We start from the raw sequence: 14,481 nt of genomic DNA on the forward strand, positions 1-14,481 counted from the left end.
CCTACTACAATATACACTACCACAGTAAAAGGGACACAAATCAAAGGAGTCAACTTGGTGTTTACTTGTCCTCCTCCCCTCACATTGTTTCTTCTATTCATTCTCAGACTTTCTCCTTCCCACCTTCAACAACCTGTTTGCTCCCTAAACTGGCTCATATTGGTTGTGTCACATCATTTGATACAAGTTAAATCAATTTTGAGTGGTTGTGTTCAATCAATGACATTTGTTCTCTATTTGTATTTGATTGTTGCCACTTGTGTTTACCAGTATGGATGACATGTGAATTAGAGTGCAGAATGTGTTTTAAGACTGAGAATGTGTTTAGAGTTTTGCTGAAAAGTCTAAGTGAGACCTGCAAATTGTGTTTTACTATGAGAAATAGTTTAAGGTATTGACAACAGACTGCCCAATTAGCTTCATGAGTTCAGGCAACTGAGAAATTTGTTCAGCCAGTGGGTTTTAGTGTTTTAGCAATTGTAAAAAACTGTAAATGTGCTTGTGAGTTACATTTGCCAGGAAGAGATGCACAAAAACATAGACCTTGAATGGGAAAAGTGATGGGTTCAGTGCTAAAAAAATGTGTGTTTATAGGATATTTCTATTTTATAAAAATAATAAATCATTTTCTATACTTTTCTTTTCTCTCAGGACGGCTGTTGGATATTTTGCGGAGGAAGGGTGAGCGGGGCTATGTGGTGTTTCTGGAGAGCTTGGAATTCTACTACCCTGACCTCTACAAGATGGTCACCGGGAAGGAGCCTACTCGCAGGTTCTCCACCATCGTCGGTGAGTCATCGAAATCCAGTGAGTCACTTTTTTTTAAAATCTGAAAACGAAAACAAAGTCACAAAAAAAACAAAAAAGGGGAATGTTTTTTTAAAGGGGTTAATAATAACACTAGACCTCTGTAGATTTCGAAGAATCTATCATCTGTTGAGAGTGGCTTTTTACTGAATCTTTCTGTTTGTGGCTGGACGTGAGTTTATGCGTGGGACATTCTGTCCTTCTGTCTGTCTTTGTTCTGCTTTGTCTGCGTCTCATGCGTGGGACATGTTTCTTTTTTTGGTCTGTGCTTATCGCTGGGCCATTTCCTGTTCCTCTGTTGACATCTCAGCTTGGGTTTATGCCATGGTTACACACACACACACACACACACACACACACACACACACACACATCTCAGCTTGGGTTTATGCCATGGTTACTTCCTCTGCTTCAGGGTGTCTGTGCTTTTAGCACTCTCACACACTCACAGACGCATGCACACACAGGCGCGCGCACACACACACACACACACACACACACACACACACACACGCACATGCACACTCACTCACGCATTCACACACAGGCACGCACACACACACACACGCACGCTCAGGCACACTCACTCACGCATTCACACACAGGCACGCGCACACACACACACACACATGCGCACGCGCAGGCACACTCACTCACGCACGCACGTACACAGACACACACACACACACACACACACACACACACACACACACACACACTCTCACACACTCTCACACACTCACTGACACATTCACACACAGGCGCGCGCAAACACACACACATGCACACACGCATGCACAGGCACACTTACTCACGCACACACGTACGTACACACACACACTCACATGCACACACACACACACACAGAGGCACCCATCCACACATACACACACACACACACACACACACACACACACACACACACACACACACACACACACACACGCAAACACATAAACACTATGCATGGCGTGCACACTTGAACATGATTAAATATATGACACATTTGACAGGGCTACCTTCTACAGCACACACTGTGTGTGGTCAGCCTGAATGAACACATTAATCTCAGGGTCTCAGTCTCCATCAGTCTCGTACTGATCTGATGTCAGTTTGATAACCCAAATAATGAAGTGCTGACATACCACCTTCCACATCATCATTATAACCTCATTATTGTTATAATGTAACAAATATTTTGTTCACACAGTATGAGTGACTACTTAATACCTGGCAGAGCAACAAAGAGTTCCATCTCCTCCCTGAGTTTGCAGAATTGCTTGTGTTCAAACATATTTATTCAACCTGATATTCATATAGTTATTCAACCTGATATTCATATAGTTATTCAACCTGATTTTCATATAGTTATTCAACCTGATATTGATATATTTTCACTTATTCTCCAGTTTGGCTACCATGTCCACCAGATAAGCCGTAACGTCCATCTTGGAGAAGGGCAAAAGGGCTCTCATTGATATACGTTTATCTGTTGTCTTCTCATCATGGCGGCAGGGATTACTCTGTGTGAACTCACACCGAAGCAAAAAACTCAGCACAGACACACACACACACACACACACACACACACACACACACACACACACACACACACACACCCTTATTTTTGGTATATGTTACTCTGTTATATGTATGCTGTCTACTAGATGTTGGCTGCCAAGTCTTAAGATTTTTTTTTCCATTTGTGCAGTGGAGGAGGGTCAGGAAGGGCTCACCCAGTTCCTCATGAACGAGGTGGTGAAGCTCCAGCAGCAGGCGAAGGCCAAGGACGTGCAGCGCGTCGACGTCATGGGCAAGTGCCGCACGCTGGAGGACGAGCACAAGAAGCTGCGCCTGGCCAACCAGGAGCTGCACTCCTTCCAGGAGCGCTACAACAAGATGAAGGAAGAACGCAACAACTACAACGACGAGCTCACCAAGGTCAAAGACGAGAACTACAAGCTAGCCATGCGCTACGCCCAGCTGAGTGAGGAGAAGAACATGGCCGTCATGAGGAGCCGGGATCTTCAACTGGAGGTCAGGGGGGGGGGGGGGGTTTGATGGGGTTCAAACTGAGTAGACAGACACTGGACTGTTTTAAGACTGGCCTAAAAGCCTTTTTATTCAAAGCGTACTATTTTTTAAGCTATGCTTTTAAAATATGTTTTTTCTTTAAACTATGCTTTTGTTATGAGCTGTTTTTAACTATGTAGCACTATGAGATTCTGTTTGAATGTAGAGTGCACTACAAATGAAATGAATTAATATTATTATTATAAAGTATCTGTATGACATGCATACAACAAAAGCATGCAACCAAATCAGTCTCACTTCTGCTGGCTTATAGTAAGCAGATGTGATATCATTGTTTTAGGTCGATGCACTAAACACGTGAAATGAACAAATCAAACATGAAGCTATTTTGCCTATGCATTTTGCAAAAAAGCTAGTAAGACCACAATTGTTGGTGATGTTTCCTGTCCCACCATATTCAGTTGAAATCCTTGGTCTGTTCGTTGTAGCTCCTTTCTAGGTACTGAACTCGTGTGTGTGTGTGTGTGTGTGTGTGTGTGTGTGTGTGTGTGTGTGTGTGTGTGTGTGTGTATGTGTGTGTGTGTGTGTGTGTGTGTGTGTGTGTGTGTGTATGTGTGTGTGTGTGTGTGTGTGTGTGTGTGTGTGTGTGTGTGGCCACACGACACATGGCAAAATAAGATATAGTTTGAAAATGCAAATCATTCTTTTTGTCTTGCCAAGTGCTACTGCTCATTGAGCCTGACCCTCCTGTGCTTCCTACTGCAGATTGATCAGCTGAAACACAAGCTGAACAAAGTGGAGGCTGAGTGCACCATGGAGAGAAAGCAGTCCCTGAAACTGAAGAACGACATGGAGAACCGTCCCCGCAAAGAGCAGATCTTTGAGCTGGAGCGAGAGAACGACATGCTGAAAATCAAACTTCAAGAGCTGCAGTCAATCATCCAGGTAACTCCCACCAGACGCACAGGAACGCCGGGCTTCACGGGTAATGAGCAGCGGGCGGCACAATCAGAGGAGGGGGAGGTCAGAGGAAAAAATGCTGCCGGCCGGCGCCGTAGGAAAAACCCAGACACTAATCCCGCAGTGACATTGTGTCAGCACTAAATGACAGGCAAAAAAATGAACACATTGTGACAATGCATCTGGGCAGATAGACAAGTTTTTAAAAAAATGGTAGAGAAATGAAATTGTCCTTTGAAGTCATTGTAACTTTGTCTTTCTCTGATGTATTGTCATATGGGCTGCATGTGGATGGCCTTTCTATAGGACTGCCACACCTGTATCTGAACTCTCATACAACAACAAAGCAGACAAAGAGATAGAGATTGTATGTAGAGATTGTATGAAGTCACAGGTTCAATTCTACACCCTTAAGCCAATCTGTTCTATTGGTTGCTTTTGGGTACAGTAATCTGGTAACTGACTATGTAAAGACACAGTCAAACATGGGTATGTGTGTGTGTATGTGTGTGTATGTGTGTGTGTGTGTGTGTGTATGTGTGTGTGTGTGTGTCTGTGTCTGTGTCTGTGTGTGTGTGGGTGTGTGTGTGGGTGTGTGTGGGTGTGGGTGTGTGTGAGTGTGTCTCTGTGTGTGTGTGTGTGTGTGTGTGTGTGTGTGTGGGTGTGTGTGTGTGTGTGTGTGTGTGTGTGTGTGTGTGTGTGTGTGCGTGTGTCTGTGTGTGTGTGTGTGTGTGTGTGTGTGTGTGTGTGTGTGTGTATTGTAGCCAGGGCCTCTGCCTGATTCTGATAAGGCCATCCTGGACATCCTGGAGCATGATCGTCAGGAGGCCCTGGAGGATCGGCAGGACCTGGTCAACCGGCTCTACAATCTGCACGAGGAGGTGCGCCAGGCTGAGGAGCTGAGAGATAAGGTGAGCCTGGAGGGGACTTACACAGCTGTGTAGGTGTGAGAAGGGAGTCACAATAGACGGATAGGAACATACAGCAGACTTAGCAACACTTAAATGGAGGCACAAATGGAGTGACACTGTGGTAACTGTATTCAACATGAGGTTATTTGGGTTGTTTTGAAACTGATATAAAGAGAATAAAAGATACTGCTTATGCTAACATTCATACAAATATACAATGAGAATTCATCGTCCCCCCCTTTGTGAAATGGTATGTATAGCTGAAAAGTTGAAAATCCATTCTGCAAGTGTTACAGATGTTTTTGTTATACTTCCCCACTCAATCTTGTTAGGTCAAAAGATATAACTCTTGGAAGAGATTGGAAGGGGAAACATGACATATGGAGGCTCCCTCCACTAAAGGCTATACACTAATATGTGATTTAGCAGTGCATGTTATGTGACAGACGTGTCAAATTTCAGAGGACAGAGGAACTAACAGGCCTCAAATGTGTGAGAGAACATCCGCTCAGAAAAGGGCTTTCATTGCCAAATATAGTGATAAGCCTGTCACACATTTGTTGCCTTTCACGTGGTTGTGAACACAGATATGACTCAGCCATTTTTAGCTACCTTGATCAGGGAGGATCCATTTTGAATAGCTCTGATGTTGCCCCAATATCTTAACTAGGAGGATCCATTTTGAATAGCTCTGATGTTGCCCCAATATCTTAACTAGGATGATCCATTTTGAATAGCTCTGATGTTGCCCCAATATCTTAACTAGCTTGGTTTTCGAGGGGGTCCTTCCAATACTTACATACAATACAAAGACAGTCGGGAGCAAGCACTACCCATAACTTTAACACACAAACACAGAGACAAACACAGACAGACGTACACAACCATACACACTCCAACAATGCTCCCCAGAACTAGCCCCCACATCCCCACCCCACACCAGCCAGTATCTTAACCAGCTTGGGTTGGTTTTGTTGAACAGTACTTGGACCAGAAGGAGGAGCTGGAGCTGAAGTGTTCCACTCTGGTGAAGGATTGCGAGATGTACAAGAATCGCATGAACACCATCATGGTGCAGCTGGAGGAGGTGGAGCGGGAACGGGACCAGGTGACGCAACACATCATCAATAAACTTGATTACAGGCTCAAGGCCCACACGGAAGATGCACAATACATATAATCAATACATTACATATAAATACACATACATACATACAATCATAAATACATATAAATATACAAGGAAAGAAGGGCTAAAAAAAGGAACTCATGCCAGTGTTCCCAGATCTTAGATGTGTACTTGACAGAGCTGCGGCCAGGGTCTGTCATCAGATCAATTGTAACATTTGAAGAGCAGTCCAGCCGACACATTGTTGTCCTGGGCTCTGAAAAGCACCTTGAGACAATTGTATTGTTTTGGCGCTGTATAAATAGAATTGAATTGAATTAAACATGGTATAGCCTCCCAAGCAACTCATCCCAGTGGTACAACCACTTAATCTCACCCATCTGCTGTAACTTATCTGCACATTACAGGCTTTTAAGTCGAGGGATGATGCCCAGAAGCAGTTCTCCCAGTGTCTGATTGACAAGGACAAGTACCGCAAGCAGATTCGTGAGCTGGAGGAGAAGAGCGATGAGCTACACATAGAGATTGTTCGCAAAGAGGCCAAGATCGTCAATCTGGAGTCTAAGCTGAGGCGTTTTGTGAAGGAGAATGGCCTGGATCAGGTATTTTAATATTGACAAAACTACCAAACTTTAGACAAAACAGTCACTCCATTCACACAGGGTTTTCCTCAGATCTATATACACAGACGCATCAACATAAATAGTACATACATACATACATACATACATAAACAAACATAGTTGTCTGATTCTGTTGCTTCAAGAAACAGCCATGCCTAGAGCTGTCCTATGGGGTTATGACCTGACCTCTCTCAAATATTTACGTCAAATTAGATAGACAATTTATGTGGCTAACAAATTATACAGTGGCCTACTCAACATATTCTGATAACTGAACTGATTGTGTGCACCAGTGCCTGAGTATTTTTATTATGCTCACCAGAGTTTACCTCGAGACATCCCGTCCACGATCATCTCACAGGCCCTGGGCCAGCAGGACCCCAAGGCGGAGGGTCCATCCGAGGACTCTGGGGACGATTCTCCCGTAGACAACAACTTCTTTGTGCCCGAAACAACGCGGTTCAGACGACGGCCAAACCTCAAGGGAGCTGGGGTGAGCATTCCACATGAGGTTACGAACAACAACTCTTTTCTGTCTCCTGTGCTGTGGCCATAGTTTTTAATATACAGACCTTTTTGGGTTATAATTTGTATGTCTTATGATTTTCTGGATCCTCTCCCAGATCGGCCGATGCAAGTCTCCTGTTACTACGCCCAGGGCTCCCGACTTTCAAGGTGACTGTTTTCATAACTGTGGAGTAAGTCCTGTAAAGTCAACTATGAAAGACAAGGACACAGTGTCAGGCATCTAACTGGTGTAATCTTTGTCGATAGGTCTGTCAAGCACGAACGGAGAGCTGTTTGAGGCACCTCGCTTTGACATGGCTCCCTCTCCAACCGCAGCCAGTATAGCTGCCAGCAACCATCCCAATACTCCTACCAGCGCATTAGAAAATCTCGCCAAAGTATGTATTTTTTTTGTATTATTAAACAGGGCATAGTTAAACAAAACCAAGTGCTTCCTTAAATTGGAGAATAATTGACAAATATGGCTGGTGGATATCTTACCAAACACAATTTAGCCGTCTGCATTTATCCGTCACTTGTTAAATACAGTAGGTGACTGACGACGGGAGTGAAATGACTGTAAAGTGTAGAAGTGTACTATTCAGTGTTTCTCTCTGTTCGTTTGTGTGTGCGCAGCTCCGTTGCCGTAACGACAGCGTCATGTCAACGGTCCCCGAGCCACCAGGAAATGCCTCCCTCGTCAGGAGAACCAAAGAAGGTGAAGATGAGTTCCAGCCAAGAAGGTAAGTGTGCCGCCGGCAATGAACACACACTGTGAATTTTCATCTGACAGATCGCATTGGCTCTGAGAGTGTGTGTGGATAGTTTGTGTATCTCAATTCGTTCCCGACTCCCGAGTTACGTGTTGTGGATAGGTGAATAAGAGGTTGAGCACGAAGGTCTAATAATTGCAATAGCAATATTCAAAAAGTATCACGTGAAATTAGGTTAACAGTTAACACACTCCCTGGTAGAGTAATTATACCTGATATGCACACTTGTTGTGCTGAATGCGTCCAGAAAATTACTATTCTGTGTAGTTTCATGTATTGTACAATTTATTTACTGTATGTGTAGTTTAACGTTAAAGTCTGTAGTGACATAACATCCTGCTATGTCTTGTTTAGCCTCTCCAGCGTGGACAGCGATAGTGGAGACTACATGGAATTCGGTAAATAATGACTTTGCTTTTCTTCAAGCTTCCATTTTGGCCAAAGGCCCCAGACACTTTAGCAGTCTGCACTTTAGCCTGTCTGTCTTCCCATTAAACTTAAAGAGTGACAATGTGGGAACTGTTTTCAACATGAGTTTATTTGGGTTGCTTTGAACAAAAGTGTTAATAATAAACGAATAAACTTCCCATTAAACTCACACTGACGTTCTCACAGCGCAGCTCTTATTGAGTGAGATTATGTGATTTGAATTCATCTGAAGACACGGGGTAAACAGTGCAATGATATGCCCCTATTCACTTATATATTTTCCTCTCCAGACGAGGACACAGACAGGTTATCGCACAGTCCTCCATCTATCCACTCCTCGTCCTCCTCTCATCAGTCAGAGGGCATGGATTCTTACGACTTGGAGCAAGTGAACAATATATTCCGGAAGTTCTCACTGGAAAGGTAGAGATAGCGGCTGTAACCCTGTCTGTAACTGATGTGTCGTGGTGCTGATGTCTTTGGAGAGGTGTTCCATTCATTTTCCATACAAATTTCTGCCAAAATGATGGTTGCCCTTTTCAGTTATGCAAAATGGTGTGCTTAGTGCTGTGTGAATGCATTGCGCTCGTAAAGGAAGAACAAGTCCCATAAAATGAATTAGTATTCAGCCTGTTTATGCAAGACAAATTCCATGTTTACGGGTGCAAATCCTGAGGTAATTCCAGTCCATTTGGAGTCATTTTAATCTAGTGAAAGTCTCTAACAATGTTATCGCAATTTTCGAACAGTAGTTGTTGTTGTTGTTTTAGTGGCTAATTCCTATTAAGCCTTTATTCCAGGAACCGTTACATGTTCACGGAGAGTGCTTTCATTATTATGTATTATATGCTCTTTTTTCGAACTAATTTAGCGACATTAAAATTTAATTTAGTCATATAACTCCGTTTACCCATATCCCAACGAGAGTGAGAGCACTATACATAAGTAATACACTTCCTGTTTGCTGCGTTGCACTACTGCCGTCTTATTTTTCACTTGGGTAAGAACTTGCTGAACCATCTGCTTGTTTTTTTTGTTTTGTTTGGCATCCTTCTAGACCGTTCCGTCCCTCCGTCACCTCCTTCACCCAGATCAGCAGCACCGTGCGGCCCATCCAGGACGTCTGTCTCCCGGGCGACAGCCTCCTGTCCGACGTCACCCTCATGGGCGGAAACGAAAGCGGCATCTTCGTGTCCTCGGTGCAGCCCGGCTCCAGCACAGAGAGGGCTGGCCTGAAAGAGGGCCACCATCTTTTAATGGTGAGCAGCTCTGAAGGGTGGAGTGCAGTTGCAGCGGTGCAGATGGGAATTTTGAACTGGGGGGGGGGACTCCACAACATTTTTTTAACGTTAGTTACTGATGATTGTCGCCTTACGTAGGGAGAGTGGTGGGGACAGATCAGGGTCACTATGAATCTGGGGGGGGGACATTTCCCCCCGTCCCCAGTGCTATCTGCGCCCCTGTGCAGTTAGCAGGATGCAGGATGAGGGGGGAAAGGAGAGTAAAATATCCAGCCATGTGTGTAATGCATGGGTTAGGATTTAGCTTGGAAGCCTTTAACCGTCTGCTGTAGAGAAGAGAGCACGCATCCATTAGTGTGCAGATGGTATAGCTTCAAGTCAAGTCAAGATGCACAGAACAACAGAGTCGGACTGGGCACTGAAATTCTTAGGACAGGACACCGTACCACACTACCATGACATAAGAAGACATAACTAACATAATAAATATGCAATATAGATACTAAACATACATAAATACAAGTACCTACATGTCTAAACATGTCTTTTATTTTATAAAACATACCAAACAGATACACATACCTACATGTCTTACACTAACTGCTTCACACTGGGCTCTGACCTGCCTCCTCCTTTCCCTGTGTCAGTTAGAGGGGTGCATCCGTGGAGAGAGCCAGAGAGTGCCCCTGGACACTTGCACCAAGGAGGAAGCCCACTGGACCCTTCAGAAATGTTCCGGACCGGTCCAGCTCCACTACAGATCCAACATGGACGGTAACCTCTATCGTCATGACTTCACTAAGCATTTTATTCTGTTTGTTGTTATTCTTTATTTGTACCTTTGATTGCTCTGTTAAGAGGAGTGTCTGGGCTATCTGAGCACTTCAGGAACAAACATGTCTGTCGCACCAGGGACAGCGTGCCAGCCCGCCAGCATCTGTACGATTCAAAGTGCATGGCGGGTCTCTGGTCTGCTGGCCCTCAAGCTGACTGTCTTGGCCATTTGATCTCCCCAACCCTCTCTCCCCCCCACACACACCCCCTCTCCCCAACCCTACCACCCCCACCTGACCCCGCCCCACCCCCCCCCACCGACACCTACCTGCTTGCTCGATCTCCGGCGAGAACCTAAGGGCTCACCACCACCGTTGGCCTCAAAGCAGCTCGCTCCATCAAAGAGTTCAAAATGTTAGATTCCATCTGGCTCTGCACGCTGAGCCTCGGGGAGCTCCGCTCACAAAGGTCCTCCCGTCTCCGTTTATAAACACGTTACATCGTTCCCCCGCCCGCTCCGGTGGGGCGATGCGTTCAGATGTCAGCTCTCTGTGTGTCTGCAGGCAACCACACCACACACTGAGGGACACCGGCGATCAACTGCAGTATCTGAGCCACAGACGCTGATGGGGCTTTGGAGTTCAGTTCAAATGGAGACACGTAGTATTAGTGGCCTCAGATAAGCTCATTCTGCTGAGGGTTTGTTTTGTGTGTTGAAGGTATGAGAGGGGGGGCACTGTGGCTCAATTAAAGGCATACAAAGCCCAAAAACAAAAAGAAGGTATGAGAGTCAGAATGATTCAGAGAGGCCACACCTGGGATAAAGTCAGGAGCTGATTTTTTAGTGGTAACAGTTAATTGATCGGCAAAGCACTGCAGTCTCACCTACTGTTGTTTCAGTGAGTTCATGTAATATGACGTATCACTGAGGTGAGAATCCATGCAAGTTGCAAAAAATAATCATGTGCAGAGTTATAAAGCATGCTAATATGTAGCTGTGCATGAGCAGCGCAATCCAGCCACAGAGCTAACCAAGTTTCCTGTCTCTCTTTGAAACTTTAGTTAGTAACGATAGTAATCAAGCATGACAACATTGCGATGGCGTGTCTGTGTGGAAGACAAATGTCTGTACCCTTGAGCAAGACAACATGCCTGTTTGAAACATGACTGCTGTCATTTAAAAAAAAAAAGCATACCAATGACGACGGAGAGAGAGCGAGAGAGAGCGAGACAAAGAAAGAGAGAGAGACAAAGAGAGAAAAACAAAGAGAGAGAGAGAGAGAGAGAGAGACAGTGCAGCACAAAAGGCATGCAGAGCAGGGGTGTAATTTAGAAGCTGTTTGCAAATCTCTCCTGGTTTGTGCAGATATGAGAGAATATGAAAGAAGTACCATCCAGCACTGATGAAATAAACATAAACACAGACAAAGACAGTGCTATTTCATCTCTTTGGACCTGGCTGAGTTAACTATAGGAGAAACAAAACGCACTCTCAAGCTTTTCTCATTGCTATTTCATTTAGACAAGATTATTCACAGACGCGTTTCAGCCTAAGCCATCGTCAGTGTGTCACTCTTTTACTCGCACCCAAAATCGCCTTTATTTTGGAAGTAGAGCGCGCCTATCCCTACAAATGAGTGTTCTATACCAACCCCCCCTCCCCCAAATATTGTTTGGCGGGCTACAGGAGGCTACAGAGAGACTTGGAGGAAGGCAGGATGGTTTATCTTTGCCTTCACTTTCAGCCTTGTGCTGGGAGGGGAGCCCGAGTGCAATTGTTGTTGTTTTTTGTCTAATAAATGTACTTACATGCAGCTCCGGAGTCCTGAGGTAACTAGGGTGAATTTTCACCTATCACCCCCCTCCCCCAAATGTTGTTGAGGAGGTTACAGAGGGACCTGGAGGAGGGCAGGCTGGTGTCTGGGTTAGGGTTAAGGTTATAAACCTCGTGCGATGTTGTTTCGGCAGGCTACAGGGTTAAGGTTATAAACCTCGTGCGATGTTGTTTCGGCAGGCTACAGGAGGTTACAGAGGGACCTGGAGGAAGGCAGGCTGGTGTCTGGAGACTCCTTCTACATCCGCGCCAACCTGAACGTGTCGGGGCCGTCGGACAACTGCTCCCTGAGCGTGCGCTGCGACGAGGTGCTGCACGTGCTGGACACCATGCACCAGGGCCGCTGCGGGTGGCTGTGCGCCCGCGTCGACCCCTTCTCCGACAAGGACCTGGATAGAGGCACCATCCCCAGTTACTCCAGGTGACCTCACAGGGTTTTGGAGACCCAGACAACACCCCCCCCCCCCCTGGGTGAACCTGTCTTGGGTGAAAACAACTTGCATGACGAAACAGTGTGAAAAAGGGAAATGTGAAATATAATTGCAGGAGGGGAAGAGTGGTATTTTTTTTTCTCCCATTTTTTTCTCCCATCTCCCCAAGGTTCAGCCATGGGCTGAGCTTCAGTGCAAACAAATGTGTGGCCTGTCTCGAGGGTAAGGTTAGGGCGGCAAGAGAATGACCTCACCCCACTACTGACAGGAAACACATTTTGTGTTTTTTTTTTTGTCCATGAAAATAATTCTTTTCAGTCCAAGGATGTGTCCCTGTTCTGTGTTTGTGTGCTGGCCTTATCTCAGGGTTCAGCTTCATTCTGAAGAGAGAAAGAGTGCTTCTCAGAATGCACGACACACTACCAAATGATATAAATCTCCTTACCACACAGATCAGTACGGAAACTGAAATCAGATTCATGTCTCCTCTCATATGTCTCCTCTTGTCTGTTGCCCATGAACTACTCAAATTGAAATGCATTATTCCTCAACTGAATAAGTATGTCTTTCTTTGGATAAAAGTTGTGAAGTTGTGTACTAGGTGCAATGAAACATAACGGGGACCTCAGTGTGGAGTCTTAACTGTGGCCCTTCTTAATCGCTTGTCTTCCCAGAGCCCAGCAACTGCTTCTGGTGAAGATCCAGAAGCTCATGTGCCGCGGGGGCCGAGAGGAGGCCGATAGCCAGCGTGGGGGGCTCAGGGTGAGTTCACGTAAGGTGAGAAGGAACAAAGGAGAGAGAGAAAGAGAGAGAGTGAGAGAGCGAGAGAGAGAGAGAGAGAGAAAGAGAGAGAGTGAGAGAGTGAGAGAGTGAGAGAGTGAGAGAGTGAGAGAGCGAGAGAGAAAGAGAGAGACAGGAGGCCGATAGTCAGCGTGGGGGTCTCAGGGTGAGTTCACCTTTGGTGAGAGGGAATGAGAGAGAGAGAGAGAGAGAGAGAGAGAGAGAGAGAGAGAGAGAGAGAGAGTGGCTGAAAAAAGAGTAAGACGAAGAAAAAGAGAGAGAGAGAGTGAAAAAAGAGGGTAAGACAAAGAGATAGAGGGAGAGAGAGAGAGTGAGAGAAAAGGAGAGCCAGACAGAGAGAGATGCTCTGGCTGGTTTCTGTACCGCTGTGATGTCCAGAGTGATCAATAGAGGCTGCGCTTGGATGAGAATGAGCATTTTGATGAGGCACTGGAGAAGTTTGTTTTCAGCCTCTGCTGCGTGTCCAGAATGTCTCATCGGAGCTGAGAGCCGGCTAACTTTTCCTCTCGCCTCTGTGTGTGTGTGTGTGTGTGTGTGTGTGTGTGTGTGTGTGTGTGTGTGTGTGTGTGTGTGTGTGTGTGTGTGTGTGTGTGTGTGTGTGTGTGTCTGTGTGTGTGTGTGTTTGTGTGTGTGTGTCTGTGTGTGTGTGTGTGTGTGTGTGTGTGTGTGTCTGTGTGTGTGTGTGTGTGTGTGTGTGTGTGTGTGTGTGTGTGTGTGTGTGTGCGCGTGTGTGTCTGTGTGTCTGTGTGTCTGTGTGTGTGTGAACGCAGAACTCATTAGTGCCCGAGGAGTCCACACCTCCCCCAGACCCCAAATCCAGCCCTCGCCTGTCCAGGGCCAGCGTCTTCATCTGTCAGATTCTGCAGGTAGCTACTTCCTTATTTTTGTTGTTATTTTATTTCCTCTCTGTCAGAGAAGGCGGTGAGTGGAGTTGTCGTGGTGACAGAACATTCGTGTTGTGTGTTCTTAAAGATGAAGACATCTCTCCCCCTTGTCAGCTTGTCAGCAGGGCCGATAACAAGTACAAGCGCATGAACAGCAGCGAACGGGTGCGGATCGTCAGTGCCGAGAACTCGTCAATGTTTCCCAAACCCTTCGCCGAGACTCTGAGGAAGGATGGTGAGTCGGCCTACTTTACTCTGCCCCTCCTCACCTCGATCGAGTCAGTCCGACTCAAAAGAGTGTTGGTATTGAAGTATGAAATACCGATCACTGTCTTATACTTCC

The 14,481-nt window shown here is 45.7% G+C and overlaps 1 protein-coding gene across 1 annotated transcript in view; it reads left to right on the top strand.

Moving 5' to 3' along the window:
- The window catches only part of card11 (caspase recruitment domain family, member 11), a gene marked incomplete at both ends in the record, with an annotated part of 59,523 nt that overhangs the window by 40,551 nt on the left and 4,491 nt on the right, over window positions 1-14,481 (top strand). The window contains 18 exons of the mRNA XM_080856278.1: window positions 652-807; window positions 2,519-2,844; window positions 3,607-3,786; window positions 4,566-4,712; window positions 5,695-5,820; window positions 6,249-6,443; window positions 6,787-6,957; window positions 7,088-7,139; window positions 7,239-7,369; window positions 7,608-7,714; window positions 8,099-8,142; window positions 8,464-8,596; window positions 9,231-9,432; window positions 10,062-10,188; window positions 12,203-12,443; window positions 13,128-13,215; window positions 14,025-14,120; window positions 14,253-14,373. Coding sequence (XP_080712404.1) covers window positions 652-807; window positions 2,519-2,844; window positions 3,607-3,786; window positions 4,566-4,712; window positions 5,695-5,820; window positions 6,249-6,443; window positions 6,787-6,957; window positions 7,088-7,139; window positions 7,239-7,369; window positions 7,608-7,714; window positions 8,099-8,142; window positions 8,464-8,596; window positions 9,231-9,432; window positions 10,062-10,188; window positions 12,203-12,443; window positions 13,128-13,215; window positions 14,025-14,120; window positions 14,253-14,373 — 2,643 coding nt within the window. The remainder of the gene's footprint in view (window positions 1-651; window positions 808-2,518; window positions 2,845-3,606; window positions 3,787-4,565; window positions 4,713-5,694; window positions 5,821-6,248; window positions 6,444-6,786; window positions 6,958-7,087; window positions 7,140-7,238; window positions 7,370-7,607; window positions 7,715-8,098; window positions 8,143-8,463; window positions 8,597-9,230; window positions 9,433-10,061; window positions 10,189-12,202; window positions 12,444-13,127; window positions 13,216-14,024; window positions 14,121-14,252; window positions 14,374-14,481) is intronic.

The sequence above is a fragment of the Sprattus sprattus genome, assembly GCF_963457725.1.
Source record: "Sprattus sprattus genome assembly, chromosome: 18".
NCBI lineage: Eukaryota > Metazoa > Chordata > Actinopteri > Clupeiformes > Clupeidae > Sprattus > Sprattus sprattus.